Source organism: Tenrec ecaudatus, chromosome 1 (assembly GCF_050624435.1).
Source record: "Tenrec ecaudatus isolate mTenEca1 chromosome 1, mTenEca1.hap1, whole genome shotgun sequence".
In the NCBI taxonomy this organism is placed as follows: domain Eukaryota; kingdom Metazoa; phylum Chordata; class Mammalia; order Afrosoricida; family Tenrecidae; genus Tenrec; species Tenrec ecaudatus.
Window position 1 is genome coordinate 231,643,802 of NC_134530.1, and position 15,321 is coordinate 231,659,122.

The window sequence follows — 15,321 nt, forward strand, 5'->3', positions numbered from 1 at the left end:
TGGCTATATATATTGTTCACTGAAATGTGCAGGGCCATCTTTTCCGTCCACCTCCCTGGTGGTGAAGTGATTATGTATAGGTCCGTGAACTGCAAAGTCAACCCTTTGAAACCAGCCGCTGCTCTTCAGGAAAAGACTGAGCTATCTACGCACATAAAGAGTTAACAGGCTCAGAAATCCACAGGGGCAGTTTTTCTTTGCCCTGAAGGGTAACTGCGTTGGCCGGGAATTTTTTTTGATCAATGTTGTTTCATCCTTGACCCCCTATCTTCTACCCTACTCTGTGAGATATAGTAAGAGAACCAGAGTGTCTTCCCTGTAACCTACAACCTTTCATCCCTTCTTCAGACCCATTCCTACAAATGGGCTACATCTATAGTTAACTTCACTCAGCTATTTTCTTCCGTCAGCATCTCAGATGCTCCAAATTGCTACATTACCTATTTTAGGCAGTACTCTTTCCAGCCAGAAACTTTGAAATCCTCCATGACTCCTCCTGGTCATGATATACCTTCAAAAGGATTCTCAAAAATCTCTGGAATCTGCCCAGGCTCCTGTGTCACCATCCATTCCACTTCTTTTCTCACTCTTGGATCCGTTATCACCTCTGACTGGGCCTTCACATTTTCTTATCTAGACTGTTATGTCTCCCAGGTGGCCTTTTGGTCCACCTCCCCCTCCAGTTTCTTCTTCACCTGGTGTCAAAAATCTTTCTAACATGGGAAACTGATTGCTCTTGTATGAATTTAATTGACCTCTAAAGCTTTATCATTAAATCCTGAAGATTATGAATACTGCCATTTTAAATAAAAATGTTAATGTCCCACTTCTAAATGTATCTGGTGAATTGTAAATACTACAGTGATTTGTTAATTATATTGTTAATTTTTAAGCAATATGAACAAAGTTTTCTTTAACTGCTAGGCATATTACAGTTATTCCCCCTTAAGTTACTTGTATTTTATTTCCTCTATAGAAGTTATCTTAATGTAATTTTAATTCTGTGCTTCAAAAGTTCTTTTCTTTATCACTCTATCATATTACTGTGTCAAAATAGATTTAAATGCATAATTTCCTTGTCATAAAGTTCCAAATTTTAAAAAATTGAAGTAATATTATAATCATTAGTTGTACACAGTTTATCCAAGCAATCTAGACTACTCACTTTGATAAAGAACCCTGGTAATACAGTAGCTAAATGCTTGATTACTAATCAATAGTTCATCAGTTTGAACCCACTCTTCGGATAAGAGATGTGACTACCTGCTCATGGAAAGAGTTGCAGCCTTGGAAACTCGATGGGACAGTTCTACTTGGTCCTATAGGATCCCTATGAGTTGGAACCAACTCAATAGCAGTAGGTCTGGCATTTTCATAATTGTTAAGAAAATTTTTTATAGAAAATACATCTTTTAAAGAGGTGGATCTTGGCAAGTGTTAATGATGCCTTTAGGAAAGGAATTGCCACTTCTCTCTTGCAGTCCCTGAGTTGTTAGACCTGGGCCAATGCAAGGTAATCCCATTCTTGGAAAGTGGCAGAAAGGCAATGATGAAGAAGAGCCTGAGAAAAGGAATCGAAAGCCACGACCTTCTCAGATCAGTTTTAGAAAAACTTGTATGTGGAAGTTCTGACAGTTGGTTCTTGAAAAAAATCTGCCCTTGTGCACGTTATGGAAAATTTGTCCATAGAGGAAAGAGTAACTGAAAAAACCTTCTGAATACATGTTCTGAAGTAGAAAATGGCATAGCAAAATACCAATCCCTACTGCTGTGGAGTTGATCCTGACCCATGGTGACCCTGTATGGCAGAACAGATAGGCTGTAAATCTCTACAGCCGCGACTGCCACATTGTTCTCCATGGGTCTCTGCTGGGCTCCAGCCATTGGCCTTCAGGTAGCAGCTGAGTACTTTTCACTCCTGCAGCCTTAGGGCTCCTGTGGTGCGATACGGACTCCACAATTGCCGTACTGGGAAAGTGTGTCCTAGAAGTGCACAAGTAGAGTAGGCAGGAACCAAAGAAGCCGGGTGGGGCTGAGTGTTAGGCGTTGGGCTGCTCACCTCCAGGCTGATAGTTCAAACCCATCAGCCACTCCAAGGTCTGTTCCATAAAGATTTACCATATATAAGGTTGGCGTGAGTAGGAAGTTGACTCCAAGGCAGTGGGTGGGCAGTCGGGGCAGGAACCAATCACTAAGAACATGTTAGATTACGTAAAGATGTTTGGATTTTTGTCTGTACATAATGGGGCAGAATTGAGAGGACACTGCATAATCATGAAGAATTACTTTTTCCAGACTTTATCACCTTCAATTCCACCTAAATTGTTTGAGATTCAGCCTTTTTTAGTATATTTGTAGGCTGTCACAAGATTTTTTTTTCTAGAATTCACCTTAATTTTGGGGTTCTTTTGTTGAGAGTGTACACAACAGAACATACACCAATCCAACAGTTTCTACATGTGCGATTCAGTGACATTATTATATTCTTCAAGTTGTGTGATCATTTTCAACCTCCTTTTTCAAATTGTACCTCCTTCATTAACTTAAACTCAATGCCTCCCAAACTTACTATCCAATCTTTCCAACTTACTGTTGTCAATTTAACCCTATATAGATCTCAAAAGAGAAATAAAGGCAGACAGTCTACTAAGAAAATGTTGGTTTACTCTTTAAAGATTATCTTAGGGCAATGGTTTCAGAGACTCATCCAATGTCAAAGGCTCCAGAATGAATTTGATCTTAAATCCTAAACCACAAGTATACAGTTGCATAATCTTAGAGCCATTTTAAAAATTCCTTCGATAAATGAGTGGTTTTGAGTGCATACAATATTACCACATACTGCGTTGCCTTTTTCTGTGGCCTTTAAGGGCTTGGTTGCATTGTCTGAAGACATGTCAGACAACGATGTCTTTTCCAAAGAGTATTCTATAAAAGATAAATGAAAAATATGAGCAAGGTTGTAAGCAATAGAATATAAGGTCGATTCCCTTTGAGGAGGGATTGTTTTCAGGGAAAAGCTTGACCTAGTTGGACAATTATGCTTTCTCGGGCCCCACAGATTGTTTTGCTTTACCTCTAGCACATCTGTTATTCTGTAATGTTGTTAGTTTATTGAACAGCTCTTATTAGACTATAAGTCATTGTTTCCTCTGATATTTAATGAATATTTGCCGAATGAATATTTCTTTCATATATTTAAATTGTGTTGACCTAATATTACCGTAATAAAAACAATACCCCAAACCTGCTTATTTAGGACAACACTGTGCATTGAACCTCTGACCAAAAGATAATAACTTTCCCTTTCCCTTGAACATTCAGTGAAAAATTACCTTTTAAGACCTCTGCTTAATTTCATCTCCAGAGAATTCCCTGATCCTACTAGCTTGAGCTAACTAACAATTCACCTTAAAGTTGCTCTATTTTAAGATACTACGACTTAGTGCTGTTAACCTTTTAGAGTTCTAGACTTTGCACAATGGAACGGAAAGGTGAAGTAGTGTTAGTTTTTTTCTTAGTTATTGTGATCGTAGGATAGGTAGACATATTGGCATACATTAGTTTTGTGTGTGTGTGTGTGTGTGTACAAGAAAGAGCTTTATATAAAGAGTAATTGTACATTAAGAAAATATCCCATCCAAGTCCACATCAAGTCCATAAATCCAATATTACCCATATTTCCAATACCAATCTATAAAAGTCCTCTTCAGACTCACACAACACATGCAATGATGCCGAATGCTGGTAGATCACAGGCCTGTGGGTGGTAAGTCTTGTGGATCCAGTGGCGGTGTAAGCATCTCACAGCTGGTAGATCACACAATGGCTGATGTCAATCATTCATGCCACCTCCAAAGATTTTTGAATACGTCTACATTTTGACAGTTCCCCACAATGCAAACCCTACCTTCTTTGAATTAAAACAAAAACAGAAAACAGTGCCATCAAGTGGATTCCAACCCATAATGACCCTCTTTAAGGTTTCCAAGACCAACCAGGTACATGGGAGCAAATAGTGTCTCTCTCTCCTAATCCTGCCTCATTAATATCATAGAAGTTAGGATTTACATCACATAGGATAATCTTATCACAAAATTACATGATCATTACATGATGCTGAAACTCATGGCCTAGCCGCATTGACACATATTTTAGGGAACATAATTCAATCCATAGCAGGGAGAGGGAATCTTTCAGTGTGCAAAGGCGATTTGTTTCTTGCAGAAACCTTGGTGGTACTGTGAGTTAGGCACTGGGCAGCTAATGGCAAGGTTGGTGGATTAGCCCCACCAGCAAGTCCTGGCTGCAAGATGAGGCTATCTGCTCCTGTAAAGACACCGTCTCTAAGCCCTAAGAAGCAGTTCTAGTCCCCTGGCTTTGCTGTTAGGAGTTGGAAACAGGACTCGATGGCAGGTGGTATTGGAGTCTCCTTTTATGGGAAGCCCAAAGCTACTCTCGGTAGCAGTAGGCAGTGCTCCTCCACTTCTTTCTTAGCCTTCTTTCCATTGCGAGGGAACTGCATAAAAAGTCTTTGAGAAACAATTATTTACCGATGCATTTGTTAAACGTGCTGACATGTGATGCTATATTGGAATTCTATAAGGAATTGTGTATGCTTTTAGGCTGGTCTTCGCATTATCCTCTGCAGTCCCTTCTTACTGCTTATCAATGCAGTTATGGTGATGAATATATTTCTTATGGAGAAACAGGAGTCCCAGTTCCTCCTTTTGGCTGCACCTTCGCTACAGGTAAGGGATTTACTACCTAGGCTAGACTTGGATAGAAATCATCTTGTCTCACACTTGAAAAGAACATACTGGGATATCGATAAAGCACAAGACTATTAGAACACCATTATCGGGAACTGATAGAGGGAGGCTTGCAGAAGTTAAACCATCCTGACAACTGTTTTTTGCTCAGTAGCTAGTCCTTCCTTTAACTCTCTTAGGAAAGTACTAGAAACCTTTCATCGTGTTGAGTTTAGTCTCTCTGGCATCCACTGGGGAGCATTGGAACCGAAATAGAAGTACTTGACCCCACTGTTGAGTAGGAACGTATAAAAGGCTGAAGAAGGAACAGCCGCAGCTTACTGGCAACCTCCTTTACCATGATTTCCCTTCCTTGGCCATGGGGCCGTGCCTTTTTTTTGCACGTCATCCTTGATTCTGCCCTTCCCTCAGTAAGAAATTATCTGAAGGTAATTTGGGCACTTTTGAGTCATTTGCTAAATTTGGCGTTATGGCTAATTTTAAGCAATGCTTCATTCAAGTGCCTTCCTTTCCATTTCAGATAGTTGGGTAAAATCTTCCCTGCTTTTAAATGAATTCTTGGCATTTACATTGTAGTTTTCCATTAATCTTTTTAATAAAATTTGTGTGTGTGTATAGATATAGATATATCTATCTTCCCATTAAGCTTTAAAATGTCTGTATTTCTCATTTTTAACTGTTTGTTTCCTATTTAGCTCCCAATATGGAGCATGTGCTAGCAGTTGCCAATGAAGAAGGCATCGTGAGGCTTTATAACACAAAATCACAAACTTGTAAGAACAAGTGCTTCAAAGGTAAGTCTAGGTCTATAGCTTTTGTTTGGACTGTTTTTTATTAATAAAATCTCAAATTGTTATTTGAAAAATTTCACCTTTATTCTGATTAAGTCTGTCTAATCCTAAAAAACAAATCATGAACTTCCTATCTGTCAATAATAATTAACTGTGGAAGTATTAAAAGTTAAAAACATGCATAATTTTAGGATTAAAAGCAGTTCTTTTGTAAAAATTGCGAAGTTATTTAGACTTACCGTGGTTGTGGGAAAGAGCCTTGGCGGTGTAGTGGGATGCATTCGGCTATGACCTGCACGGTCATCAGCAGGTCAAAACCACCTTGGAAGAAGACTGGACTTTCTGCTACTGTTAACAGTGACAGTCTCAGAAACACACAGGGGGGTCGACCCACTATGAGTCAGCATTGACCCAATGGCAGTGAGTTTGGTTTCGTGGTTGTGGAAAACATTGCTGAAAATATTACATTGATTATCTTTCAAATAATCTGTGGGAAAAATGGAATTAAAAGATAAATGAATTTTTACCTGAACTATTTTGAAAAGCACCCACATACAAGGAAGGTTATACTAGCTTTAAGCAGCTGACCTTTTGGAACTGGTAACTATATGGAGACTATAAATACATAAACAGAGCACAAAGAAAATACCATGGGTGTCAGTGAGAAAATACCTGTTACAAAGGCGGCCAGGACGGCTTCCCATGAAGCATGTTTAGACCAATGGAGATGGTGTAGTACACTCCAGTTTGGAGGAAAAGCATTAGCAAAGACTTAGGAATCGCTAGGTGATACAGAAGGTTAACACCATTGGTTGCTAACCAAAAGACCAGCCAGAGGTGCCTCTGACGAAAAGCCTGGTAATTTATAGCTGAAAAATCAGCAATTGAAAACTCTGTGGAGCAACTGGGTATTTAGAAGAAAGCATATGATATGCTAAGGAATAGGAACTCTGTTTGGTAAGTGTTGATGGCTAATCTCAAGGGTGACAGTTCAGACCTACTAGCTGCCCTGTGAGAGTATTATAGTAATGTAGGCTATCTGCTCCTATAAAGATTTACAACCTAGGAAACGCTACAGAGCAGTGTGTCTCAACCTTCCTCGTCCCACAACCCTTTCATACAGTTCCTCATGTGGTGGGGACCTTAACCAGAAAATTTACTTTCATTGCTACTTCATCACTCATTTTGCTACTATTATATATCGTAATGTAAATATGCAAGACGTATGATATGCAAGATGTATTTTCATTGTTACAAATTGGACATCATTAAAGCATAGTGATGAATCAAAAACAATATGTAATATATTGTGAAATACTTATTTCTCATGGCAGATAAATGAAATTTTGTCTGGAAGCCTGGTGTAGCATAGGTAACAGTGTTCACGCCAGGTACTCATATGTCGGTGTATCTGCATGTGGGTGGACCCGCCTAAAGACAGACAGAGGAGCGGTGTCTCAGTTCCTAAGACCATTGGAAATATGTGTTTTCTGATGGTCTTAGGCGACCACAGTGAAAGGATTGTTTGACCCCTCCCAAAGGGTAACGACCCACAGGTTGAGAACCGCTGCTCTATAGGATTGCTCTGAGTCAGAGTTGGCTCAATGGGAGTGGGTTTGGTTTTTAGTTTGGTTGTGAGAATTTAGCTTCAGAAAGAGATAAGTCTTAAAGATAAAGACCAAAGCATATAGGACATTAAATGTCAGCCCCAGAACTTCGTGAATAATTTTGAACGAACTGCCGAATGTTTCAGAAAGATTCCTTTCAGAGACGATATTACTAGTCAACTCATAGAAGGGAATTTGGCAGCCAATGGTACTTTTTATATGTGGTAATTAAATGACTGTGTGAGGCCTGTTAGCCCACTAATTCTCTTTGACCCATGTACCTTAGGGTACAGACCACTATTCTTGTGACTGGCTTTCAATGCATTTCAACTGCTTATGTTGATATGAAGCTACAGGACACAGCCTAGACATTTCATATGGATCTTTTCTTTCCTTAGAATGGTTGGCTCACTGGAATGCTGTCTTCGACTTGGCCTGGGTTCCTGGTGAATTTAAACTTGTAAGTGACTTCATTTTTGGTGGGCTCGGGGTAAAGATTGACCAAACGTGGTTTTATTCAGTGTGCTTCCCTGCTTTTTAAAGGTTACAGCATCAGGAGATCAAACAGCCAGGTTGTGGGATGTCAACACCGGGGAACTGATGGGTGCTTGCAGGGGTCATCAGTGCAGCCTCAAGTCTGTTGCCTTTTCTAAATTTCAGACAGGTATGTTTCCGCCTATCTTTGTTGAAATCCCTGCAGCCTCCTTTATGGCGGGAAAAGAAAAAGCTCCAATTGTCACCACCTTTTCCCCTGTCAAAAACTAGATTGGACTTGGATATTGCTGAGAGCATCAGTGATGCTGAGATGGGTTTCAGTGTCATTCCCATGTGCATTATCTCCAACTTTCATTGCAGGATCAGAAATCTCCAGGTCATTTTTATTCATGTTATCTTGCAGGTAGCATAAGTTATCTACAGCTCCAGAGCTGCTGCTCAACTGTGAATGCCCATTGAAGTTAAAGCCCTGTGTTGAACACTGATTACCTCGATTTATTTATACAAAGAGTTACTTCAACTACTTGTAAATGGGAAATAAGGCTGAAGTGGGAAACTGGTCCTAGGTCTCTACCTAAACATTTACTGTGTAATTACTTTTCATGACCCAATACTTCAATATGTTTGAACTATTATTTACTGGCTATTGATCTTCCTGTGTTTACGGTTAAATGGAGAAGGGAGATGTAAAGAGAGACAGTGCTACGGCAACAGGTGGAAAATGAGCTAGGAGTGTCGGAAAGGGCTCTTCACTTTGAGTTTTTGTTTTCCTTTTCTCCTTCCTTCGTATGTTGCACTAAATTACTTTTTTTACAAGCAGACCAACAAATATTTTCCTTAGCAAATTGAGTTTATCTAACTAGTCCCAGGATAACAGATAAGCATTCTAGTCTTCTTTATAATTTTGAAAAAGATTCAGCATTTTTCAAAGGAATGTGTTCCTTTATATTCATGTGAGTACTCAGGAGTATTCAATTGATTGGTAAGCTTGGTCTGCTCTTGAAAGAAATTTTTAAAAAGGTCGATTCTATCCTTGGATTTGCTCTTGATGGTATGGTTTTTGACCTCTGCGGCATAACTTCTCATGTTTTTTAGTGGACTTCTGTATCATAATGAGGAACCCTGGTGGTGTATTGGGTTCCATGTTGGGCTACTAACTGCAAAGTCAGGAGTTTAAAACCACCGCTACTCCAAGGCAGAAAGATGAGGCTTTCTACTCCTACAAAGAGCTACAATCTTGGAAACCCCTGGAGGCAGTTCTGTCCTGTCTTGTAGGATTGCTGTGAGTTAGAATTGGCTCGATGGCAGTGAGTTTTGTTTGTGGCTTTTTCAGTTTGTGTCAGAATGCTCTTAAATAAAGTGATTAAAATCTAATGCACTTTTAAAAAAGTGATTAAAATCTAAAAGGGTAATGGAAACACTATCGTTTTCATTGCCTTTACATATTCTCTGGTATATTATATGTGAATATATATTAATGTGTTCTAGTAACAAAAGCATTAAGTTAAAAATTTAGTTGGGTTTTTTTTACAACAATTTAAAATGAAAGTAAGATGTATTTTATTCTTGACTCTGCCTCTAAACTCTAAAGCAAAGTCATTTTTATCGCCCTAGGTCTTCCATTGGCCTAGTGGGTTGCAGGAGGTCAGCAATTCAAATCCACCAGTCTCTCCATAAGAGAAAAAGGAAGCTTTCTGATCACATAAAGATTTACAGCCTTGCAAGCCCCAAGGGGAGTGTTTCTCTGTCCCATAGGGTCGGTATGACTGGTGGCAGTGAGAATTTTAGACCTTCATTTCCTAATTTAATTAGATTAATTCTCAACAATATAATGCAAAAATTAGGTAAAGTTTTTGTTTTCTTAATCTGGGGCATTATAAATGCTTAATTTTTGCACCTATCGTAGTAGAAACGGTCATTGTTCCAGTTCTTTTGTCATAGGTAGGGAATGGCCCCACTAGCACTATGAGATAAGCATGGACTGCAAACCACAGTTCACACCCACTGGCTGCTCAGTGGGAGAAAGATGAAGCTGTCTGTTCCCATGAAGACTTAAAGCCTCACTCTAGATACAGTGACCACAAGTCAGAATTGCGTGTGGTCATAGAGTTTCTGTTTCTGTTGGGCTGGTTGTAGTCATTCCCAAATATTTACACCTGAGACCAGCTGTAGTCTATAGCAGCTGTTCTCAGCCTGCGGGTTGTGACCCCTTTGGGCAACCTCCAATCAAGAATCAGTAAAATAAAATAGATTTTAAATGAATTTTTATTTTTCCTCCTATAAACCTTCTTATTCAAAATAAAGATTGTTTTCCCTCCAGTTTAAGACCTGAACTTCTTAGGCCAGTGCTTCTCAACCCAGATGGGACATTAGTACCTTGAGAGATTTTTTTGTTTGTTTGTTTTTAATATTAGTTGAATAAGAATCTCTGGGAGATGGCCCACACATCTATTTTTTCAAATGTTCCTCAAGGACCATCAGTGTGTGACCCTCAGGGTTGAGAATCATTCTTGATCTTATGCCTTACACTGTCAGCTGTATTATCAGAACGCCAGTATCTCCAAGCCTCTATCTACAGTGACTGCTTTGCTGTCTTGCTCACCATGGGCTGGATTTAAACACATTATTACAAACCATTAGCCAGCTCATTAATTTTTACTCCCGGCAACTAGTGTGTTATACTACAACTACTGACAGTTCTTGTTCTAAATCTCTTTTCTCTGGTTTTTCTTTTCTCTCTCTTGAAAGATGGTAGGTTTTTTGTATTGGAGTTCGGTTGCCTGGTACTGATGCTGTTCACCTGTAGCTACCCTATAACTACAGTGCACCACAAAACCTGGGGACTCACCCCAGGCCAGTCATTTGCTTCAAATGTTGGCTTTTCTTCAAATATTGAATGTTTTATTTAGTTGCCACCGAGTATACAGGAAGTTTTTATTGTTTGGGGGGCAGTTTGGGGGATGTTTTTGCATTTTGTCTAGAATTTACAACAGTGCAAGGAGACCCACTTGTTTTGTGCTCACTCTTCTCAGAAGAACTTGTCTTTTTTCATTTTAGCCGCATGACATTAAAGCTAAACCTGAAATTTCTGCATCTTCTCTGCAATCTTACTCTTGTTTTTCAATCCCCAGGAGCATTCACTTTCCCAGTGGGGTGAAGTTTTACACTGAGACTATAGCTTATAGTGTTGGGACTATGGGCTTTGTGTTCATGAGGCCAAAATACCTTGGACATGTTATGTATCTTCTCTCTTTGCTTCAGTTTGCTCATCTGCCTGATGGAGGTAAAAATAATAATACCTCCATCAGGAAAAATAGCAAGGATTTAAACCCCTTTGGATAATGTCTAGCCCCCAACAAGGCCTTGATTTATTTTTGCTGTTGCTTTATCATTGTTCTTACTGTAACTTTATTATATACAGTATTGTTGTGGTTTAAACATTTGACACAAGTGGATGGTAAGGTAAAGTTCGTAATCAACAGAGTGAAGTCTTTGTCCTCCCCTACCTTCCCGGCTCTGTTTCCTCTTTGGTTATGGAGTCATATAGAAGGGGCTTCAAAAAGGTCATGGAGGAAATGGAATTAGAAGATAATGGAATTTTCCACTAACTTTTTTTAAGTCCCTTTGTAGTTACTCGTGTTTAATCTCAACTGTTGATTTCAATATCTAGCATATGATACTCCAGGAAATTGAAATGTATATGTCGTGGACCAGTTTTATTATTAACCTTTTGTATGAACTCTTTCCCCACAGCTGTCTTCTGTACAGGTGGGAGAGATGGCAATATTATGGTCTGGGATACCAGGTACAACAAAAAAGGTAATCTAGTTCTAATTTCTAAAATCTAGTTCTTGTTCTAATTTCACCAAATACGAGCTTGCCGGTTTGAAAGGGTTGGTGTTTCCATCTGATGACCACCAGGGGGCACATGCGTTCCCAAGCACCCTTTGTTAGTCACATTAAATTCACAGTTAGTGACTATTCTAAGTATTAGCCTCACATTTTCACCTCATATTATTCTGCTTTATAATTCAGTTTATCTGCATGTTTTCATTTAAATTCAGTTTTCGCTTTAAGGGTTGGGTTAAATCACATTACCATTATGGGGGGGGGGGGACAATGCCACTTTCTGCTTCCTTTCTTATTCTCCATGACAATTTCACCACAGGAGATGCAGTGGAGCTGGTGCTACTGTTTTCTAAATAAACTTGTTTATTTGGGGGCCTGATAACACCTTTAAAGAGTTACAGTCTCAGAAACTCACAGGGGCAGTTCTACCTTGCCCTACAATCGGATTCATTCCTTTGAGTCAGAATCAGCTCAGTGGCAATGAGTTTTGTTTTTCGGTTTATGTACATATGTTACAGTCAGCATTGGATCAAAGGTTCTGAAACTTAAATCCATTTCTTCGGAAAATCTTTCAGATGGATATTATAGGCAAGTGAATCAAATCAGTGGAGCTCATAATACCTCAGACAAGCAAACCCCTTCAAAACCCAAGAAGAAGCAGAATTTAAAAGGACTTGCTCCATCTGTGGTAAGGTTTTATAGATGTATCTGCATCTGGACATCTTAACAGAGAATCACATTTCAGGGACTTTGGTGGGCATAAAATAGCAATGGTATTTAAACTACAGTGAAGGTTTGGCAGATTTTCAGTGGTATAGTGGGGCGGGGATAGAGGGGCTTAATTTCCGACAACTTTGCATCCTCACATACACATCTTTAGGAAAGGGGGATGAATAGTAGTTTGAAGGTGCATATTTAGTGCCATGATAGTTTTATATTCAAAGGAAGAAATCCCTATTATTTTGTAACAAGCTTCAGAACAGATCTGAGTTTTTTATGTATTTCATAAGTATTTGTATTTCAGAGTATTACAGTATTATTATGTTGAGAAATACTTAGGCAGAACATAGTGCATCTCAAATAATGTGTAGTTAAAATTTAAGCAATTCTCCTACTGCTTAATTTTTTTCCCACCATTGGTCTTACTTTAGTGTATTTTTCTGATACTCATGGTTTTGTAGAGTCCAAGCTAATGTCTTTGGAAATGTAGTTGCTAAAACTTTAGATATAAAACTGCATGTATCTGAACATCATCACTTTCCTGTCAGTTTATCATACTGTGGTAGACTGTGTCTTGCTCTGCTACTGGGAGCTGTGTCACTGGTATTTCAAATACCAGCAGGACTCCAGGTTTCAACAGAGGTCCCAGACTAAGAACAGACTATGAAGAAGGAATAGGCTGTCCACTCAAGGCATTAGCTGCTGAATCAGCCTCTGGATAGCCTCCAAACATTGTTAGTTGCTGGAAACCTCATGAATAGAAGCAGAATATTGTCAGAGACAGTAACCATAATGACAAGGATGGAGTAAAGCCTTCAGGAGTTTCATTTGTTGATGAAGCATGACTCAAATGAGAAGGAACCATTGGAATACGCAGAAGTCAATGGACTACAGTTGTGGGAAGAGGCCATGGAGAAGCTTGATAGCAGCTAAAACGAGGCCAGGCCTCATTGTGGAACAGTCAGTTGCTAATATGTAAGTTCAGGTTGGAGATGAAGACAATTTAAATAAATCCACAAGAGCCAAAATACAACCTTAAGTTGATCCCACCCAAATACCAAGACCATTTCAAGAACAGATTTAATGCATTCAACACTGAAGACAAAAGACCGGATGAGCTCAAAACCATGATACACGAGGAAAGCAAATGGTTATGAAAGAGACAGGGAAAGGAAAGAAAGATCAAACTGCATGTTAGAAGAGATTCCGAAACTTGCTCTTAAACATAGAGTAGCTAAAGCACATGGAAGAAATGACAAAATCAAAGAGCCAAACAGAATTTTAAGGGACAACTCAAGAAGACAAAGTAAAACATTAGCATCAAATGTGCAAAGATGGAGTGTTGGAAAACCCAAAAGGAAGAGCACTCAGATATCTTAAATGGAACTCACAAAAATTTCAAGGCTCGAGTTGTAAGATTGAAACATTCTATGGGAAAAAATACTGAATGATGCAGGAAGCATTAAGAGAAGATGGAAAGGATTACACAGATTCACAGTACCAATAAAGAACTGGTTGACACTCAATCATTTTTAAGAGGTAGCACATGAGCAAGAACCAATGGTACTGAAAGAAGTTCAAGCTATGTTAAAAGCATCAGCCAAAAAAGAAGGCTCCAGGAATTGATGGAATATCAATTGAAGTGCTTCACCAAACTGATACTAGAAGCACTCGCTCATTTATGCCAAGCCATTTGGAAGATAGCTATTTGTCAACTGACTGGAAGAGATTCATATTTGCAGCCATTCCAAAGAAAAGAAACTCAACAGAATGTAAACTGTAGAATCTTTGATATCACTTTCAAATAGAATTTTGTTGAAGATCACTCAACAGTTGTATCAACCTTGATACAACACAAAGCATTGAGAGAAGCTGACAGGATTGGCATATGGAGACCAGCTGGACTTGGAATGAGTGACATTTCTACATTTCATCAGCTTCCTGGAGCTCTAACTTCTTCAGCACATGTAATTGATTGTATTCCTTCCACACTGCTGTAGGGTCACTGTCAGTCAGAAACATCTCAGTGAGGGCAGTGAGTTTGGTTTGGGGTTTACAGATAATAAGGTTAAAAAGTGACATTTTATAAATGAAAGAGCCCCAGGAACCTTAAATGAGTTTCCTAAGGATACTCACCTGATTAGTGGGGCTGATTGTATATAAAGCAAATTCAGATAGTATCTTTTCATTATTTATTGGTTTCTTGAGTACAAATCAACCCTCCATGCTATAATCAATGTTGTTTTTTTTTAACCAACATAACTTCTGTGCTTGCATATATATCTGAGTAAGATTACTGGGAAAGGAGCATTTACTCTAACTTGGTGCTTATATGGCTTCGTTTTTAGTGCTGTGGTTTCTTGTTAATAAAGGTTATGATTCCTAAGATAGAATTCCCTTTTTTTCTGTCGTGCTAGGATTTCCAACAGAGTGTTACTGTGGTCCTGTTTCAAGATGAGAATACATTAATCTCAGCAGGAGCGGTGGATGGGTAAGAGTTTATTTCTGAGTTCTTTTAGTGAGGTCCCTTTCAGCACCTCTGTGTGAGAGCGTCTCCTAGTCCCTTTATCATTGAATGTGTGCTTTAATTTTCAACCTCGTGAGCACCCCCACCTGAGCGAAGGAACAACAATCACACTGGAAACTATCTAACTGGGACTCTGGTTCAGATTATTAAATGAGATAATATATGCCATGCATGGCACAATGTCTAATGGGAATTGGTATGAAGGACATGAGATCATTTCCTTGCCTTATGTAGTAAACTTTAGTCCATTATTATTTGACTAAATCTATTCAGATTTTCTTGTTACTGATTCAAGAGTGTCCTAAGAGAAAGACTTTTATTCTGGGCATAGACTTGACATTTCCAGGAGTAATCTAACTAGATAGTAGTTAGTGCCCAGTGACTTTTCATATACCTTCCATCCATGATTGACCTGAAAATGTGGGTTCTAAATCAGTCTGTGGCAAGTTTTGGATCGATTGTCTTGTAGAATGGATGTTCTTTGAGCATGGGGACTCTTGCTTTTTAATTATCTTTTTTTTTTAGCCTTGCCTTTTAAAAGTCTTGTTTGATAAATCTCC

At 38.9% G+C, this 15,321-nt stretch overlaps 1 protein-coding gene across 1 annotated transcript in view; it reads left to right on the top strand.

Moving 5' to 3' along the window:
* DTL (denticleless E3 ubiquitin protein ligase adapter) overlaps nt 1-15,321 on the top strand; it is a 58,485-nt gene that overhangs the window by 2,266 nt on the left and 40,898 nt on the right. The window contains exons 2-8 of the mRNA XM_075530099.1: nt 4,626-4,751; nt 5,468-5,566; nt 7,569-7,630; nt 7,714-7,834; nt 11,419-11,484; nt 12,090-12,202; nt 14,652-14,725. Coding sequence (XP_075386214.1) covers nt 4,626-4,751; nt 5,468-5,566; nt 7,569-7,630; nt 7,714-7,834; nt 11,419-11,484; nt 12,090-12,202; nt 14,652-14,725 — 661 coding nt within the window. The remainder of the gene's footprint in view (nt 1-4,625; nt 4,752-5,467; nt 5,567-7,568; nt 7,631-7,713; nt 7,835-11,418; nt 11,485-12,089; nt 12,203-14,651; nt 14,726-15,321) is intronic.